This window comes from Lutra lutra, chromosome 8 (genome assembly GCF_902655055.1).
Source record: "Lutra lutra chromosome 8, mLutLut1.2, whole genome shotgun sequence".
Classification (NCBI taxonomy): domain Eukaryota; kingdom Metazoa; phylum Chordata; class Mammalia; order Carnivora; family Mustelidae; genus Lutra; species Lutra lutra.
In genome coordinates this window covers 70,041,409-70,060,440 of record NC_062285.1, presented here as the reverse complement: position 1 = coordinate 70,060,440, position 19,032 = coordinate 70,041,409, and the positions used below count along the sequence as shown (strand labels likewise).

At 39.1% G+C, this 19,032-nt stretch overlaps 1 protein-coding gene across 1 annotated transcript in view; it reads right to left on the bottom strand.

Annotated features, from left to right (window-relative positions):
• PKP2 (plakophilin 2) overlaps positions 1-19,032 on the bottom strand; it is a 94,892-nt gene that overhangs the window by 33,969 nt on the left and 41,891 nt on the right. The window contains exons 5-6 of the mRNA XM_047741119.1: positions 16,742-16,949; positions 7,205-7,382 (exon numbers count right to left, since the gene is read on the bottom strand). Of these exons, the coding sequence (XP_047597075.1) occupies positions 7,205-7,382; positions 16,742-16,949 (386 nt within the window). The remainder of the gene's footprint in view (positions 1-7,204; positions 7,383-16,741; positions 16,950-19,032) is intronic.

The following is a 19,032-nucleotide window of genomic DNA, read 5'->3' as shown; positions in this document are numbered from 1 at the left end:
TGGTAGAAATTTCAAACTTCCTCCTGATAATAACTATTGGTTTTATTTGTCACATCCAAAGGTTTTCCAATCTGCAAGGTGGAACACACAGATTTGACAGCCATGTCACATCAATCCTAAGAAGTTACCCATACTAAATAGAAAAGCAGGAGCTCATCACAGTGAGTGTGCATGTAGGAGGGGTGTTAAATCAAAGAAGGCAGCTCATGCTTTTTGGTAATTTACAATTCTATGATTGTCACATAAATCTTTTGGAATCTGAAATATCCGAAAGAGTAGCCCATTGATTGCAATAAATTATCAAATGTCAAATAATGGCACACTTCTCGCCTTAAATGAAAATAATTTGGAAAAAAAAAATGAATGGGTCATTTTAACATGTTTTCTCCACTCAAAAAAAGGAAAATGCTGAACTTTGTGATACCTTCCAAGAAAACAAAGGAACTGTTTCTTCTTTGAAAAGGGATGTGTATAGAAAAAAAATATGCTTATACTCTAATTACCCACATTTTGATGTTAATTAACGAACAGAAATTCAGTGCCAGTGGCGTGCCTGTAGATTTTTATTCAAGAATCAGTTTTCTTTTTTCTTTCTTTTTTAAAGATTTTATTTATTTATTTGTCAGAGAGAGAAAGAGAGAGAGCACAAGCAGGGGGAATGGCAGGCAAAGGGAGAAGCACACTTCCTGCCAACCAGGAAGCCTGATGTGGGGCTCAATCCCAGAACCCAGGGATCATGACCTGAGCTGAAGGCAGACACTTAATCAACTAAGCCACTCAGGTGTCCCAACAGTTTTCTAGGGAGTGGGGAGACCTCTGACTTGTAGCATTTGCCAATTTCTGTGTTGTAAATACTCCCACTGTGGCCGATTTCAAACTACCAACATGATGTCATTGTCTGTGGAGTTATTAAGAAATGCGGACTATTGCTTTTGCTGGCTCTAGCACAAATTAGGAATATACCATTTTACTTTTCCTTTCCTAGCTTGGAGTTTACTACTTATTATTGCTAGCATAATATTGTTTAAGATGTTTCCTCTTTGCAAACTATGTATCACCTTTCAGTGAGTAACTTCAGTTGTTATAAGTATGTTAATTCCAAAGGGACCTAAAGAAAGCACCAAGGCCCATGCATGGAAAATGCTGCTGCGGACAGATGCTAATCCTGTAGATAAGTCTGATACCTGACAAATATCCTGGACCTGACAGTGTTGGTCTTTTCAAAGGATAAACTTTGCACGTTCTCTTGTGGGAATGCAGTCTCACTGTACCAGCTCCAGGTGGCCAGAGCCAGAGCCACTGCTGCAAAGCAAGTTCATTAACAACGCAAAATCTTACCTGCAGAGCAGATTCACTAAACCATTGCTCTAGGCAGACCAAGCGAAGCCCCTCTCAAAACTGATCTCAGTGTCTCATTAGTAAAGGAAAAAAGTCACTGGTGTATGCAGTTTTTCTTTGAGGAGATTAAAAAAATTTAGCTGCACTGAGTCAACCACAGTGCCAAAGATGTTGCTCATGTTGCCAATTCATTGTTGGCTCTGCACCCACTGCAGGAGAGAATACCTCAAATAAACTTAGAGCAATTAAGATACTTGCTAACATCATGATCTTATTCAGCAAGATTCACTTTTGTAAGAACCAGTTAACACTCATCTTAAAATCTGTTTAGAGAAGCTGTGGTCATAAATAAGCAACTACAGGGCAGACACCTCTATTGTTATGGAAATTGAGACGATTTGATCACAGGTTCCCTAGAAGGCTCTTCTGCCGTCTGCGGGTTTCTCCTAGTGGCTTTTATACTCATTGTGACAATGTCTAACCTAACGTTGTTGCCTACAATGCCTTCTCCTTTCCTGGAAATGTCTCCCACTTCATAGGCTTCATCCTTTGTATCTTCTCGCTTCTGTGAAATGGAATGCAGAGTTCCATTTGCATAGAACTTATAAAACCAATGAGACACAGATGCAATGCCCTTAAGAAGACTTGAATGTGAGTATAAATTGGTCTACCCAGCTGTGTGAGGTTGCAAGGCTGTGAAGGACAGATTTTTTTTTTTTAAGATTTTATTTATTTATTTGACAGAGAAAGAGAGAGATCACAAGTAGGCAAGGCAGAGAAGCAGGCAGAGAGAGAGGCAAGCAGGCTCCCTGCCAAGCAGAAAGCCCGATGCGGGGCTCAATCCCAAGACCCTGAGATCATGACCTGCACCAAAGGCAGAGGCTTAACCTACTGAGCCACTCAGGTGCCCAAGGGTAGAGGTTTTATCCACATCAGCACAGTCTGTAGAAATGTGACAAACACGAACATACGAATATGTGGCTTTGGAGATAGGCTTCCTGGATTTGAATTTCAGCTGTCTCTTGCTAGCTGCATGATGTTGGAAATACCACTTTACCTATCTGAACCCCTCAACTATAAAATGGGGAAATCTTGTTTTACAAGGCCTACTGTAAGAATAAACTAAGAAAATTCTCATAAAGCATTCAGAGGTTTCTAGAACATAATATACAATAAATGTCAGCTATTATTATTGCAAATTAGATACACAAATGAAATAAGAGATATTTAAGCATGTACTACTGGCATACAATTTGGTAGATTTTTTTGTTATATTCTGCTTCTAAAAGTAGTTCAAATCAGTGGTTTGAATTGGCTTTGCAAACACTAAAATGGTGTCATATTGGTGGGAGTGTATTCAGCTATTACATCTGGAATGTGTGTGTCAGCTAAGGCATGCTTCACTCAAACCATCCAAGTCTTTTATTCCTCATTCATAAGGAAAAACGGCAGGAAGATTTGAAACTAACATCTTTGTCTTTATTACATTATTCACCTTCTCAATACACCTTTCCTGTTAATATTATAATTATTCTTCACACAGAACTTCATATTTCTATCCTCCCACCCTAGATAATCTTGCTTATAGAAGAAAAAAATTAACCCCTTAACATGACCTTCAAGGCCCCCACAATCAGACCTTAGCCTATGTTTCCAACTTCTGTTTGATTACTTCCCATCACAAATCTGATGCTCTCGCCAGACTTGATTATTCACTCAGTTCATCAGGTATTTTCATTTGGTCATTCCTTCTTTTATTTTTTTCATTCAATACTTTATAGTTGCTTACTGTATGTCAGAAGTTTTGCTAGGTGTTCGGGATTAAAGTAAAAAGAATACACAGGCTTGTTCACATTTGTAGAGAATGAGCCCAACATATGAAAGAAGAAGAGCAAGTGGAGAGGAGATATAAATTTAAAAACAGAGTCCCATGAATGTTGAGTTTCTGTCCTAGTCCTTGAGGTCATGGTTCCTAGTGCACTTCCTTCCCTTCCACAAGTGACCACCAACATCTCACCCACATGAGCCAATGAATCCTTACTTGGCTTTAGCAAGTTTGAAAATCTCATTTTGAGTTGAAAGAGTCCTGACTGATACTTTAAGAACTCTGATGTAACACAGTCTGGCAATGGGAGCTACAGAGAAATTCTGAGATGCAAAATGTTTTTAAATAGATCAAAATGTGTTATTAGATCAAAAGTACAATAAAAAAGCAGATCTAGCAAACCGTACAGAAGATGGAGTCAAAGAGACCATTTAGGCACCTCTTCTGCTGTTCAAGGATTTGAGTCCCTAGTCCTCAGAGAATTTCTGACTGTTGAAATAATCCACCAAAGCCCAGTTCATTTGGCACCTCTTCTATAGCGTCTTTCTGATTCCACTCTGCTGGCACGAATGGTCCTTTGTTTTGTATTCCTGCAGCACTTCCCTTGTACCTCTGACACCATGGTTCAGCTGCATCAGAATCACCTGGATGGCTTGTTAAAACTAGATTGCTGCCCCCTACCCCCCATTAGAGTTTCTGATCAGAAGGTCTGGGGTGGAACCTGAGGATTCTAACAGGTTCCACGTGGTGCAGGTGCTAATGCTCCAGGAGCCATTGGTCTAACTATTTCATCATAAGCTGTGTTCTCTTTCCTTTGCTCATCTGTAGCCCTTGGTAGGTTAACAGTTCCCTAAGGATTTTCTTATTCATCTTTGTGAAATTCTCCATAAGTAACATAAAAGCTTATACAAAATTGGTATTTTGATACGGTGTTTGATTAACTATGAAGATAAATATTTTACCATAATAAATTCTCTTACTTACCATCTAGATTCCCTCAAAAAATGAACTGTAACTACAGAAAATATCAAAAGCGGAATATATTATAACCTCTCATGGGCTGCCTAATTTCAATTACATCTTTTTTTTTTTTTTTTTTTTTTTGAGAGAGAGCACAAATGCAGAGCCTGGGCTCAATCTCACAACCCTGAGATCATGATCTGAGCTGAAGTCAACAGTTGGATGCTTAACTGACTTAGTCCAGCCAGGTGTCCCTTGATTATATCTTCCATTTGATTTCTTTTAATCCTTGCACATAAAGCACAATGATTATTTTCAAATATAAGAAAGCTTGAGATGCATGATCTTAGATAAGTTCAGACTAGCATTTTTCTTCCTCCTGCATGTACTTCTATTTTCTCTCGATTTAGCTGGCATCTGACAGTCCAAGGGAGAAAATATTTCAAGCACTTTTCCATCCACTATTTAGAAAAGCTGATCAAATTAACTTCTTTGGTAGCTGTTCTTATGGCGAAACTTTCTGTCCCTTTAGGTTTTGTTGCCTTACAGCTATTTAAAAACATCTAGGAATAAATTTAGCTAAGTAGGCAAAAGAACTCTATACTAACAACAATAAGACACTGATGAAACAAATTGAAGACGAATAAAGGGGAAGATATACCATACTCATGGATTGGAAGAATTAATATATTTAAATTGTCCATTCTACCCAAGGCAATCTACAGAGTCAATGCAATCCCTATGAAGTTTCCAATCGCATTTTTCACAGAAATCTCACAGACAACTCTACAATTTGTATGAAATCACGAAAGATCCCAAATAACTGAAGAGTCTTGAGAAAGAAGAGGAAAGCCAGAGGCATCACACTCCCTGATTTCAAACTATATTACAAAGCTCTAGTAATCAAAACAGCAGGTTGTATTGGCATAAAAACAAACACAAAGATCATTGCAATAGACTAAAGAGCCCAGAAATAAACTTGGGCATACATGGTCAATTAACTTGCAACAAAGAAGTCAAGAATACTTGGGGAAAGTGGAGAAAGGAGAAAGGTAAATCTCTTTAATAAACGGTGCTGAGAAAACTGTAGCCACATGCAAAAGAATGAAACTAGACCACCATCTCACACCATACACCAAAATTAACTCAGAATGGATTAAAGGCTTGGCTATAAGACCTGAAACCATAAAATTGCTAGAAGAAAACATAGGCAGTAAGCTTTTTGACATCAATCTTGGTGATTATTTTTTGGATCTGACACCAAAAAAAAAAAAAAAAAAGGTAACAAAAGCAAAAATCATGAAGTGGAATGGTGTCAAACCAAAAAACCTTTTGCACAGCAAAGAAAACCATCCCACCTATGGGATGGGAGCAAATACCTGCAAATCATATATCTGGTAAGGGGTTAATATCCAAAATATATGAAGAACATACAATTCAATAGTAAACACAATCTGATTAAAAAATAAGCAGAAGATCTGAATAGACGTTTTCCAAAGAAGATACAGAGATGGCCAGCAGGCACAGGAAGAAATGTTCAACATCACCAGGGAAGTGCAAATCAAAACCACAAGGAGATATCACTTCACACCTGTTAGTATGGCCATCCTCAAAAAGACAAGAAATAACAAGTGTTGGTGAGGATATAGAGAGAAGGCAACCCTTGTGCAGTGCCTGTAGGAATGTTAAGTTGGCACAACCACTGTGGAAAACATTACAAAAAAATCGAACACAGAATTACTATATGATCCAGCAATTCCACTTCTGGGTATTTATTCAAAGAAAAGGAAAACACTAACTTGAAAATATATATGCACCCTCATATTCCCTGAAACATTATTCATAATAGCAAAGAAATCAAGCTAAGTATCTCTCAACAAGAGAATGGATAAAATCTGATATATATATACACACATAGGTATCTGTGTGTGTATGTATGTGTATATATATACATATATATATATACACATACATATATATATAAAATATTATTCAGCAACAACAAAGAATGAAATATTGCCACTGGCAACATCATGGATGGACCTTGAGGGCATTATGCTAAGTGAAATAAATCAGACAGAGAAAGACAAATACTATATGATCTCATCTATAAATGGAATCTAAAAGAAACAAAACAAAACAAAAAACCAAGGTTATGGGATGTCTGGCTGGCTCAGTTGTTGGAGCATGTGACTTTTATCTCAGGGTTGTAAGCTTGAGCCCCATGTTGGGTATAGAGATTACTTAACAACAAAAACAAGCTCATGGATACAGAGAACTGGTTGGATTGTCAGAAGCAAGAGGGGTAGGCAAAATGGGTAAAAGTTGTCATAAGGTACAAATTTCTAGTCATAAAATAACGAAGTCCAAATAAACCATAAAGGAGATAAATTTTTCATATGCCATAAACAAACAAACAAACAACTTAGTCAATCCTGAAGAGGTAATGTACAGCATGGCAACTATAGTTAATAATACTATATTACGTATTTGAAAGTTGCTAAGAGAGAAAAGTCTTAAAAGTTCTCATCACAAGAAAAAAGAAATTCTGTAACAGTGCATGCCAATGAATGTTATCTCAACTTACTTTGGTGACTGCAATATATACAAATATTGAATCATTATGACTAGTATAATGTATAAGATAAAAGAATAAAAGCACTAGGTTTAAAATGATATTTTAACCATATCAGTCAATTAGATTTTTGTAAATTAAAAAATAGCATGGAGCCTATGTTAAACCCTGGGAGATAGAGAAGGCCTGTCTGCCTGGGATTCTGGGTATTCAGATCACATCTCTGTTTTCTTTATTGGAACTGATAGCCTCTCTCTTGCGAGCTAATGTGGGTCGCTGCCGAAATCAAACATGCCTAGAAACAATATTCTGCTCTTACTTTCCCTTTCTCATTGTCTCCACATGCCCCACTGGTAACAATGGGAAAGGACGCGCTTCTTGTGCTTCTTGTATTTAGAAGGACCTTTATAACTCTTATTGGATCTCTAGGTAATGAGGTAGAGCTTTAGAAACCCAGATGCAGTATGTAAGGTATACAGAAAAAAAGATCTGTAGAGTGGCCTTACCTTAAGCATCCTGTGACGTTGTAAAATATATCAAAATCAAGCAAACCATTTGCTTTGGGGTAGTCTCCCTCTGGCCACCCCGAGAAGGGAATGATGATATTCTCAGTCAGGATAAGCAAGGCTTCTGTTATCATGAGATTCTTGAGTTTGTCATTAGATGACAAATTCCACAGCAAACCTAGAAAAGCAAAGAGTACTATCAAAACAGTGCAGGGATGAGTCAAATGACTGCTGAAAAGATGCATTAGAGCCCATACCCCCCAGGCTGTGGCTAGCTGTTGGGAAAAAAGGGGGAGGGAGACAGACCTTTTCCAACCAAAAGAATCAGTTTTGAGTTTGTTAGATGGCAATGAAGCTGATCCGTAATGAGAGAGAGAGAGATTTATGATATAAAAGCATGCCAGCTTAAATTAACCTGGAATGTGAGTGAAAGTTAGAAATCCTTTAACATTTATGTTGTTTCTCTTAAAAGATCCTACCATTAGGCTGACCTCACTGAGAGAATAAATTCTAGCCTCACCAATACACAGGCTGAAAATTATCCTATTTTAATAAAGACTTCAATGTAGTTTGGTTGTTATTGTTGTTTTGTGTTTTAAAGATTTTATTTATTTGACAGAGAGAGACCACAAGTAGGCAGAGAGGCAGGCGGCAGGGAGGGGGAGCAGGCTCCACACTGAGCAGAGAGCCCGACACAGAACCCTGGGATCATGACCCAAGTTGAAAGCAGAGGCTCAACCCACTGAGCCACCCAGGCACCCCAAGACTTCAATGTTTTTATTTTTATTTACTTAGTTTTTAAAAAAAAAGATTTAACTTTTTTTTTTTTAAAGTAATCTCGAGGGGTGCCTGGGTGGCTCAGTGGGTTAAAGCCTCTGCCTTGGGCTCAGGCTGTGATCCCAGGGTCCTGGGATAGAGTCCCGCGTATTGGGCTCTCTGCTTGGCAGGGAGCCTGCTTCCCTTCCTCTCTCTCTGCCTACCTGTGATCTCTGTCAAATAAATAAATAAAATCTTTAAAAAAAAAAAATCTCTATACCCAATGTGGGCCTCGACCTCACAACCACGAGACCAAGACTTGCACACTCTACTGACTGAGTCAGCCAGGTATCCCAAGACTTCAGTGTTTTTAAAGGGTCGTATTTTTTCTCCTATAGAAACAGGGAGAGAATATTTCCCTCTGCCTCCTGCTCCCTACAACCTGCAACTTCTGCCCGATATTTGCCTCCCAGTGAGAGCAGGAAGGGCCCATGGAAAACCTTTGCCTATACCCACACCTGTCTCCAGTAGGCTGATCAACATCGCCAGTTAATATTTATTAAATCCTACCCAATGGTAGACTTTCTGTCCTCCTGGAATTTATGCTAGATACCTCGTGTATTTCCTATATTACGGTTTGGCAGTGAAGGAGATACAAGAGTATCTGATCAATTTGCCAACGTGTATGGCCTAAAGCATTGGTCTAAGGCTGGTACCACTGTCCTCATTCAACTTCCCTTTCCTCTTGAAACCTCTCCCCTGACCCGCCATTAAAGAGAAAGGCTGTATTAGCCAACAGTGAAAGAAATGAGGATAACAGCGTACTGTACCTTCCAGGGCATCTGTGAGACAGAGGCTGAAGCTGGGTATCTCAGAAAGAATGCAAAGTGGCACATACATTGAGGATTTGATTCTCTTACAAATGTGGCATTCAAATACTTCCAATTCAGTGCAAGGACCACGCCCCTCTTGCTGGCTATTCCAGTGACTCCCAGGAGGGGTAAAGTTGCCTTACCTTCCTTCGCACCTCAGCAAATGACTAACTCACTAGCATCCAGGAGGGCAGAGAGAGAGAAGGGGCTGAAAGAGAGGGATCTTCATTTTCTTCCCTATTCATTCCCCTCACCACCCAGTCAGTAATTCCAACTTTTAAAATGTACTGCTTTGTCTGCAAAAAAGAAAGAGGAAGCACTGGTATACAGGACTGTCTACTCAGTGAAAAAAGCAAAGGTGTTTTGGGTGGGGGTGGGGCTGAATTCAGTGGTGATATCATCAGCCCTGATTTTAATGACTGAAATAATCATCTGTGCAGTTAAAGTGTGCTAATTATTCGACCATACTAGTACTTGGCCCACCATTTAGAACACTCGAGGCCAGACACAGTCTCCTGACCTTCATCAGTTTACTTTGGCTGTGTACCAGTACGTAATTTCTGAAACGATAACCAAATTTCCACTGCAGCCTACGCTGAGCTTCCGTCAGATAGAGTGACACTGGGTCTGGTGCCTGGCGAGGCCCAGCATTCTGGCTCAAGAGGAGGTCTTCTCCTGCTCCAACTGGCTCTGGGGTTTAGCCAGGAGCAGTGTCTCTCAGTCTCAGGTTTTGTAACACAATTACTTCATTACTCCCACTTCATCTTGAGGGGCACTGGATGAGGGAGTGACAGAATAAAACTCCAAAGGTGGTTGAAAACAATTTAGAGGCAGGTGTGAGGTTGAGTTGCGTGGTTACTAAGCCACTAAAAAAAGTTAAGAAGAAAAGAGAGAAAAGGAAAAAAAAAATAGCTTCCTATTTTAAATAAATAAACAAATTAACAGTCTCTGCTTGCCAGAGGCTTAAAGATGTAAACCATAATGACATTTCCTCCTTTTTAAAAAGGACCACACACGGCACTCAAAGGAAAAGTATACCTTACAATAAAAACCAGAAGAGGATTAATTTTAAACAAAGGGAGTGGAATTTTCCTTCAAAAGTCGGATGTCCTTTATAGCTTGGCATGTGGTATTACTTCTATAAAAGAATCCGGTTTGGGAGTGTGAGTATAATTTTTGAATTTTTAATGTAGGATATCTTATAGAAATATCATGCCTGCCAAATTTTTGTATGGCACGAAGCTAGGAAGGAGCTTAAGTGTTCACTAGAGATTCGAGATTACACATACTTAAAACATTCCTCCTACATGTACATACAAAATCAATAAAGGATCAACTATGGAATGGGAAAATACGTATAACAATACAAGGTTAATTTCCTTAATACAGAGAGTTCTTATAAGTCACTAAAGATTCAATTGCTTGAAAAATTAATCCAAGCTAAAAAATATTAGAATCTAATACACATAGTAATTAAAGAAATGCAGATTTAACACCTAGATATCTTTGTGTATGTGTGACTGACTATAAAAAGGCAAAACCAGAACTAATGAGTGGAAATTCTAGGGAAAAAGATTCTTGCTCACTGGTAATACAAACTTGTAAGAGAGCTTTGAAGGAAAGAGAAAGATCTGCTTGTAAGATCCAGCTCTATTGCTGGAGCTGATAAAAAATGAGCTCATCCTTTGGGAAAACATTGACAAGGGGTTTTTTATCCCAAAGCTAGAGTGCTACACTAGACTAGCAGTTTCTAAATGAAACTCATGGCATATCTGAATCACATATTTCTGGGCCACATCCCAAATTCACTAGCCAGAATCTCAGAATGGATCTTAGGAATCTGTATTTTAAAAATGATTCCTAATAGGAGCCCCTGGGTGGCTCAGTCATTAAGTGTCTGCTTTTGGGTCAGATCATGATCCCAGGGTCCTAGGATTGAGCCCTGCTTCAAGCTACCTGCTTGGTGGGAAGCCTGCTTCTCCCTCTCCCACCTCCCCTGCTTGTGTTCCCTCTCTCATGGTGTCTCTGTCAATAAATAAAATCTTAAAAAAAAAAAAAAAAAAAAGCTTCCCAGAGTACCTGGTTGGTTCAGTCGGTAGAGTGCACAACTCTTAAATGCAGGGTCATGAGTTTGAGTCCCACACTGGGTTTACTTAAAAAAAAAAAATGATTCCCATTTCTGGCATTGAGAAACAAACAGACCAAATGACCCTTGATAGAGGTTCCTTTCAATGACCTGATTCTAGGGGCGCCTGGGTGGCTCAGTGGGTTAAGCCGCTGCTCAGGTCATGATCTCAGGGTCCTGGGATCGAGTCCCGCATCGGGCGCTCTGCTCAGCAGGGAGCCTGCTTCCCTCTCTCTCTCTCTCTCTTTCTCTGCCTGCCTCTCTGTCTACTTGTGATCTCTCTCTGTCAAATAAATAAATAAAATCTTTAAAAAAAAAAATGACCTGATTCTAGATGCCCCGAGATAGTATTAGGGTTTAGGTTTTCATTGGTCTCACCTTTAATTTCTAGTTAATTTATTCATAGCACCCAGATCTCTATTATAGTTCTTTGTTGCAGCTGATAAACCTGTCATTTTCTATCACTAAGTTCTCATTTGAGCCAAAGAGAAAGAGAAATGGATTCTGGTAAGGGATATACTTTGAATAATTAGCACTTACAACAGAGATAATAATAACTGCATTATCCAGAAATTTATTGCCAACTGTGATATTTGCAAAAAATAGCTAACTTTAGTAAAGGGATCTTGTAAGATATTAAAATCCATGTTTTATAATATTGCCCTTTAGGACTAGAAATATAGTTATTTAGCAAAGTCTGCATGATACTTTGATAGCAAAATCTGCAAGTATTATGATTAAATGAATCGTTATTATTAGTACAGAAGGAGAAAGAGGAGCAGGAAAAGGAAAAGGAGAACCGGTATGTTTTAGCCTCATTATGCAAAATGGTCACAGGAGGATTATTATTTTTTAAGATTTTATTTATCCATTTGACAGACAGAGATCCCAAGTAGGCAGAGAGGCAGACAGGGGAAGCAGGCTCCCTGCTAAGCTGAGAGCCCGATGTGGGGCTCGATCCCAGGACCCTGGGATCATGACCTGAGCTGAAGGCAGAGGCTTTAACCCACTGAGCCACACAGGCGCCCCAGGAGGATTCTTTTTTTTTTTTTTTTAATAATTTCCCTTGCATGGATATACTCCTTTCACCTAAGTTTTGCAAATCTTACCTGAAATACCACACTATTTCAAAGGCCATTTAGTCCAAGTTATATATGAACCCAAGGTAACTTGTTGCACTTTACAAAGGCAGAAAAAAAATATAATTATTTTTGGGGCGCCTGGGTGGCTCAGTGGATTAAGCCTCTGCCTTCAGCTCAGGTCGTGATCTCAGGGTCCTGGGATCGAGCCCCACATCGGGCTCTCCACTCAGCAGGGAGCCTGCTTCCCCCTTTCTCTCTGCCTGCTGCTCTGCCTAGTCGTGATCTCTCTCTCTCTCTACATCAAATAAATAAAATCTTTAAAAAATATATATATATAATTATTTTTAAAAGGTGCATAATGAATATTTTAAAGTAGAATGTTTCTGCTACTAAAATACAGCAATCCTATTAAATATTTCCCTAAAATATGCAGAATTCAATATGCATTTTCAACAAATTTCATCAACAAGCATCCTGACCCTTCCTTATGTAACAAGCAGGACAAGAAGCTCCTGCTTTATTCTTACCAAGGCAGAGCCCTACTCACTCCTGAAAGTGCTCATCACTCGGTGACCCTGAAGATGAACCTCTGAGATCAGTATGTACTGTTCTCATTTCAATTAAAGTACATTACCATGCTCACTTGGTAAGGGAGGGGGAATAATCTCACAGAGGGAAACTCTTTGATCCTCAAGGCTTTTTATCTGAAAAGGAAAGGGCTTCCCCCTAGGCTGGTACTGAAAATGCCAGGAAGGTCAGTGAGCTGACGTTCTCTTCCAATAAACAAAGCTCTGCAGCTTCTTTTATGCATATATAGAAATCAGATGGTTAACTGCTTCATATCTTGGCCAGAAAAATCAGGGTCTAATCTAAAAACACACTTGATTCTCTTATTTGTGTGTAATCCAGATATTCCCAGGTCAAAAGTCTCCCTTTTTTCATTAAAAAAGATTTTATTTATTTTTTAAGATTCTTTAACTATTTATTTGAGAGAGAGAGAGGGAGGGAGCACTGGAGAGATCAAGCATGAGTGAGGGGGAGGGGCAGAGGGAGAGGAAGAAGTCGGCTTCCCACTGAGCAGAGAGCTGGATCTCAGGACCCTGAGATCATGACCTGAGCTGAAGGGAGACGCTTAACCAACTGAGCCACTCAGGCACCCCAAAGATTTTATTTATTTATTTATTTGAGAGAGAGTGAGTAGGAGGGAGAGGGAGAGAGAATCTGAGGCAGACTCCACAGTAAGCACAGAGCCTGACATGGAGCTCAATCTCAGGACCCTGAGATTATGACTGAGTGAAACTGAGAGTCGGACAATTAACAGACTGAACCACCCGGAAGCCCCCACAACTCTCTTTTATATAGTCAGTCATACAGCAAGAGCTGTTGAGAAACTTAGAAGAGTAGCACTGTTTTTACTGCAATAAACATACAGGCATGAAATAAGTGACATCCTAATATTAAAGGATGCAGAAGTAGTTCATTAGGAGCCCCCTCTTTCAAAACTCAGCTGGGGGGGATGGCGGGAGACAGGGAGGAAAGTATGATAGGATTGCGTCTGAAAATGCTTCAGAGGAAAAGACACCTTTTGAAGGATGAGAGGATTCACCAGGTGATCAAGGTGTGGAAAAGGATTCTAGTCCAAGAGACAGTAGAGACAAAGACACCAAGACATGGAACAGACCAGCTAATCCTCTAGGATTTTAGAACTTGGGCTGGAAGAGTATGAGAGGAGACACTGCTGCCCCTGGTCACCTGGCTCACATTATAAAATCTTTGTGTGGCATACTCCACAGCATGCACTCTGTCTTAGAGCTAATGCGGAACACAGTAGGGCAGTATTTTCATATTAGAAAGAAATCACTAGGTTCAGAGTGGTGAATCGAGTGGGAATGTACAATACTGAATCAGAGAGCGGGTACGAAGCGACTGCTATAGTAAACCAGAGGCGTGAAGACGACTGAAGCATGCCAGTGTAAGTGGGGAGAGGGGAAGGCTCAGAGAATCGGGAAAGAGCTCTCTGATCTGAGATTCTTAAAGACAAACCCCTTCCCAAAGAAGTGTAAAAATGAGTCACTCTCTGCCCCCAAAACAGTAGGTGGGAGCCACTTTCACAGAGCAAAACACTCAGATAAAGCTAGGTTCGCATCTGGGCCTTGTGCTTGGTCAGTTGTGTAATCCTGGGCAATCAGCTTCCCCCTGCTGATCATGTGGCAACCGTCAATAATGCCTTAAGGAGATGTCAGGGGACACAAAGATGCAAAACGGAAAGTCCTAACTTAGGGACTAGCACGTAAAAGGGGCTCAATAAAAAGATATTCACCAAATAGATAAGAAAAGATTCACATATATGGTTGTTCACTTTGTGTTTCTAAACAAAGATATAAACAGGTCTACATTAAGTCAACAATTTATTTCTAAGGTCCTGAAAGCACTTACTTAGCTGTTTCTATTGGTAGAGCTAAAGGAAGTTATTTGGAAGGATTTGTATCAAACATTCAAGTATCAACTCAATTCAATTAGCATGTAATGAGCACCCTCTGGTAGGGGTGTTTGGCTTGTTCTAAAAATCATGAGAAATTGCACAATAAACCTCTATTTATCAGCTCTGTAAATTATCTAAAGATAACAGTTCCTATGGCATTAATTCCACAGAATGTTCTCTGACGGTAGTTTCCTATCAGCGGAACAAAAACGAGGAAGTGTGGTTCAATGGATTACTTCCTTGACACACACCCACAAATCCTCCCAAGCTCTCTAGCTACAATACACCTTAACCTCAGTACTCTAATATACAACTCCCTCTAAATGACCAGCAGCTTCTTTTTGCTTTTTTGCTTTGCTAATGATGTTCATTTTGCTGGGAATAACTTTCTTTCTCCTTCAAAACACCAGTAAATGGGTATCCTAGCCTTTTTTTAAAGTCCACAAGGAAACATATCTCCTTTGTGAACTCTTTTTTTGACTGTAGAACAGTTTATCTGTTTGATTCTCTCTTATGGTTGTCATTACTATATTTTAATGAAGGAAATGTTAGGTTCTAATTATGAGGTATGGCTATTGTTTTGTTTTTTTAATGTGCCTATCATCACATAATTGTTCATCTTTTAGTAGAGGGAAGAGAACATCTACAACCTCTCTAGACTGATTCTCATTGCCTGGCACTGGAAGGCAGCCCTATAAATACAGGCTGAATGAATGAATGAATCAATGAACGAGTAAGATCACTCCTAATTTCTGTAGGTATTTTAATGTAAGTCACAAATATGGAAGGAAATTTTTCATGGGACATGATAGCATGCTGGCGGAAGGACAGCATGGTATGACCCTTCATATAGTTTTATAAAATTAAAATATAGCAAGATAGAAAAATATGTGATTATTTTAAGATATAAATGGGGAGAGAAGATAGAATGACATTTCTACAGAAAAAAAGAACTGCTCTATGGTAAAGTGGACATGGCAGAAGTGCGGAATATATTTAATTTAAAATAGTATTTGTGAAATACCTCCCTTGAAAATAAATAACACTCTCAAGCATTATTACTTAAAAGGACTCTTATAGGATATATTAAAAAGGGTTAACTTCTTTGGGCTTTACTTTCCTCATCTATAAAAGTGAGATTTAATAATAACCCAATAATACCTAAAATACCTAAATTTTACCTAATAATACCTAAAAATACCTCAAAACCTTTCCGTGATAATTAAATTAAAAATGTATGTTTACCACCTGGGCCACTGATGCTACTTAATTAAAGTTAATTAAAGTTTCCCCAGGGCAATCCTACTGACAATTGCTCTGCAATGTGTGCAGGGAGCACCAGTGGGGAGCTGATGGTAATGGCGAGGAGGGTGAACTTGAACATCAATGAAATATTTTCTCCTCTACCATATGTATTGTTCATTAAATGAAACTAGATCTCTCTTCTCTATGTTTCAAGGATTACTAAAACTGTTGCTTTAATGCTCTCAGATTATTTCATCCTTTTAATCTCTTGGGCAGAAAGAAGATATTTGTGCAAATCAGTATTCTGAAATATGAAGTAGAGAACTAGAAAAAAACACATCCAGCTACTCTCATCTTTTTTTCTTTTTTTTTAGGGTGCAGGGACAGGTGGGCTAGGGAGCAGGTATTTTGAGGGGTCCAGACAATGGAAGGATTGGGAAACAACATTTCTTGCATTTTGAATATTTGATTAAATTGACCCTCTACACTTGGGCACGCCCTGATGTGCTTTCTTTTCATAGATCCAGCGAGTGGATTGTGGAGTATATAATAAAAATAACTGGGTGTGGTTCCTATTGGTTCTCTTCAGAATGAATGCCTTGGGCACCCAAGGCAATTGTGAAAGCTCACACATCCTCAAACTACACAGTTGGCCGTTAGTAAGCTGATGCAGGGTTTCCAGGCAGTGAGCCTTGCAAAGTTGTTTTAAAAACATGTAGTCAAAGTCACAGTTTTTAATGAAAAATATTGAGCAAAAGGCTCAAAATAATTTCCCCTTCAGGTAAAAAGGAGTTCAAACCTGACCTGAATCTGGGGTCTAACTCAGCAGGGTGACAGTGTCCCTTGAAATCCACCTTTCGGATAATGATGAGCCCATCAACCATTGGTTTCAGAAAGCTTAAGAAAAAAAAGATGGCATAACATAACCAGCTGGAGTACCCTGTTCTACATCCTTTAATATTCTGTAAGCACTACCTGTTATTTGCTTTTTGGTCTCCAAGTCTCTGGTTTGCTTCAGCACCTGGAGCAGCCGAGGTACCCCATTGAGTTCAGCCATCTCCAACTTGTTGTCATTGTCTTCGAATACTAAGTTTCTCAAGGCCCCACACACGGCTCGCTGAACATCTTCATTCTGAACTTTTAGGAGCTGCAGCAGCTTGGGGATGCCACGAAGCTGATTAACCTGGGGAGGAAATGGATGTGTATTTATTCTGATATGGCATTAAAGACACTGGTTGTAATACGAATCAACAGATGAAGTTCACTAGTATGTATGAGAACTCCCATCAAACACCAATGGAGAAACAATCTGAAACTCACAGCATACAATATATACCCGCTATAAGGCAGTACCTCTCATCCAGGAGCTAACAATAAATTTGAGAAGACTGAAGCCTATGAGATAATTGAAGAGGAAGGTAAAGTGATAGAAGCTGGGTAAGTGATAGTGAAGTGGATAGAAAGAATTAAGTTATAAAAGCCTTGAGCATAATGAAGAAGGATGGGAATGCAGGGAACGAGGAATTTTATGGGAGAACAGCACATCACATGAGTTTTTTTTCCAGGACACAATTTTAGGGTCAACATAAACAAATACAGCTCACCTTCATTAATGGTAGAAATAAAGATTCACATACCACAGCAATGGTAGCAGCAATGCAGACTAATCCTAAATGCCAGCTATTTTTAAGGTCAATTGCTTTGGGTATTTAAAAAAGGTTTATATAAAAATTATGCAAGCCTTTTAAGTAAATAATGCAACTTTATACTTCTTGAGATGCTATTTTAAAAACATTTCTCCAATCCAAATATGCAGGAAAGAATGTGCTGTTATAGACAGGGCCAGAATGAGGAATAGAAAAATAGTTTAGATTCTGAAACGGATGGTTGTCCAAAAAGAGGTCAAATAATGGCAATCTGAGCAAAGTGATTTTGTATCTCAGGCTGTAAGAATTAACTTAAAAAATCAAGAGGTGGACAGGGGTTGCTGAAGAAAAATGTCAAGTTGCAGACTGAGGGTTTTCCTTCTCATAGACTTCCACTGACCTCTGATGCAGAAAAATCTGTTTGTTGTTTAGAGAGAGCAAGAAGAGAGTGATCAGGAAGGAACAGAGGGAGAAAGAAAGAGAAATCCCAAGCATGCTGAGCATAGAGCTTGACGTAGGGCTCGACTGCATGACCCTGAGATCATGACCTGAGCCCAAATCAAGAGTCTGATGCTTAACTGACTGAGCCACGCACGCACCCCCAGAAATTTTTAGTAAGAACTTTTGATAAAGATCTCAGTCATTTTCACATTCTTAATGCAGAAATTTTTAGGATATTAACTATTGTTGTGAATCGGCAGGAGTTTCCCTTTCAGATCAAGTTCATCACCGCACAACAGTTCATGCTCTGGGCATCATAAAACCTTTGCATATTTCCTCTGTATCGTCAAACTCCAGGGTCCCTTTCATAGACAGATAAATGGTATTTAAGACATAATCTTCCAATTTGACATCTTCCTTTGTTAGGATTGGGAAGAAGACAAGCAAGGCATGAATAAAAGTTGAGGTTTAAAAATAATAACCATGATAATATTAATAAAACAAAGATAAGGACTCCTCCACCTACTTCCAGGTGTTGGCACAGTGTTAGATTTCATATATGTTATTTACTTAATAGCTTGTTAAGAATCTTACGAGATTAAGTACTCTTGGTGCACCTGGGTGATTCAGTAAGGAAAGCATTTGACTCTTGATTTCAGCTCAGGTCATGATCTCAGGGTTGTGGGATCCTGCCCCGCATCAGCTCCATGTGGGCAGGGAGCCCGATTAAGATTCTCTCTTTCTTTCTCCTTCTGCCCAACCCTCCTCCCCCTTCTTGTCTTAAAAAGAGAGAGGAGAGAAGATGTCTTTTGGTGAACAGGACCCAACTGGTAGACTGGTCACAGCAGTTTTGTTGGGCTATGTCTAGAGCCATTATATTTGTGTGACAATGCTAATGAGAAAGATTTCTTAGCTATCAATTAATTCTCGTCCAACAGATCATCTATTTGATCACTTCACCTATTCCCATTATTACACTTCCTTAAAGGCAGAAAGGCACAATTTATTTTCAAACAGGCTGTAACTCACATGGTTCCCTAATTCCATCAATTCCTATTTCATAGTTAGGTTTTAAGGTGGCTGAATTGACACTCTGTAAACTTCATAAATGCCACCTATACTAAATCTTCACACCAGCAGTATAACCATCAGATGTGAAAAGAAAATCCTCTTTGTCCT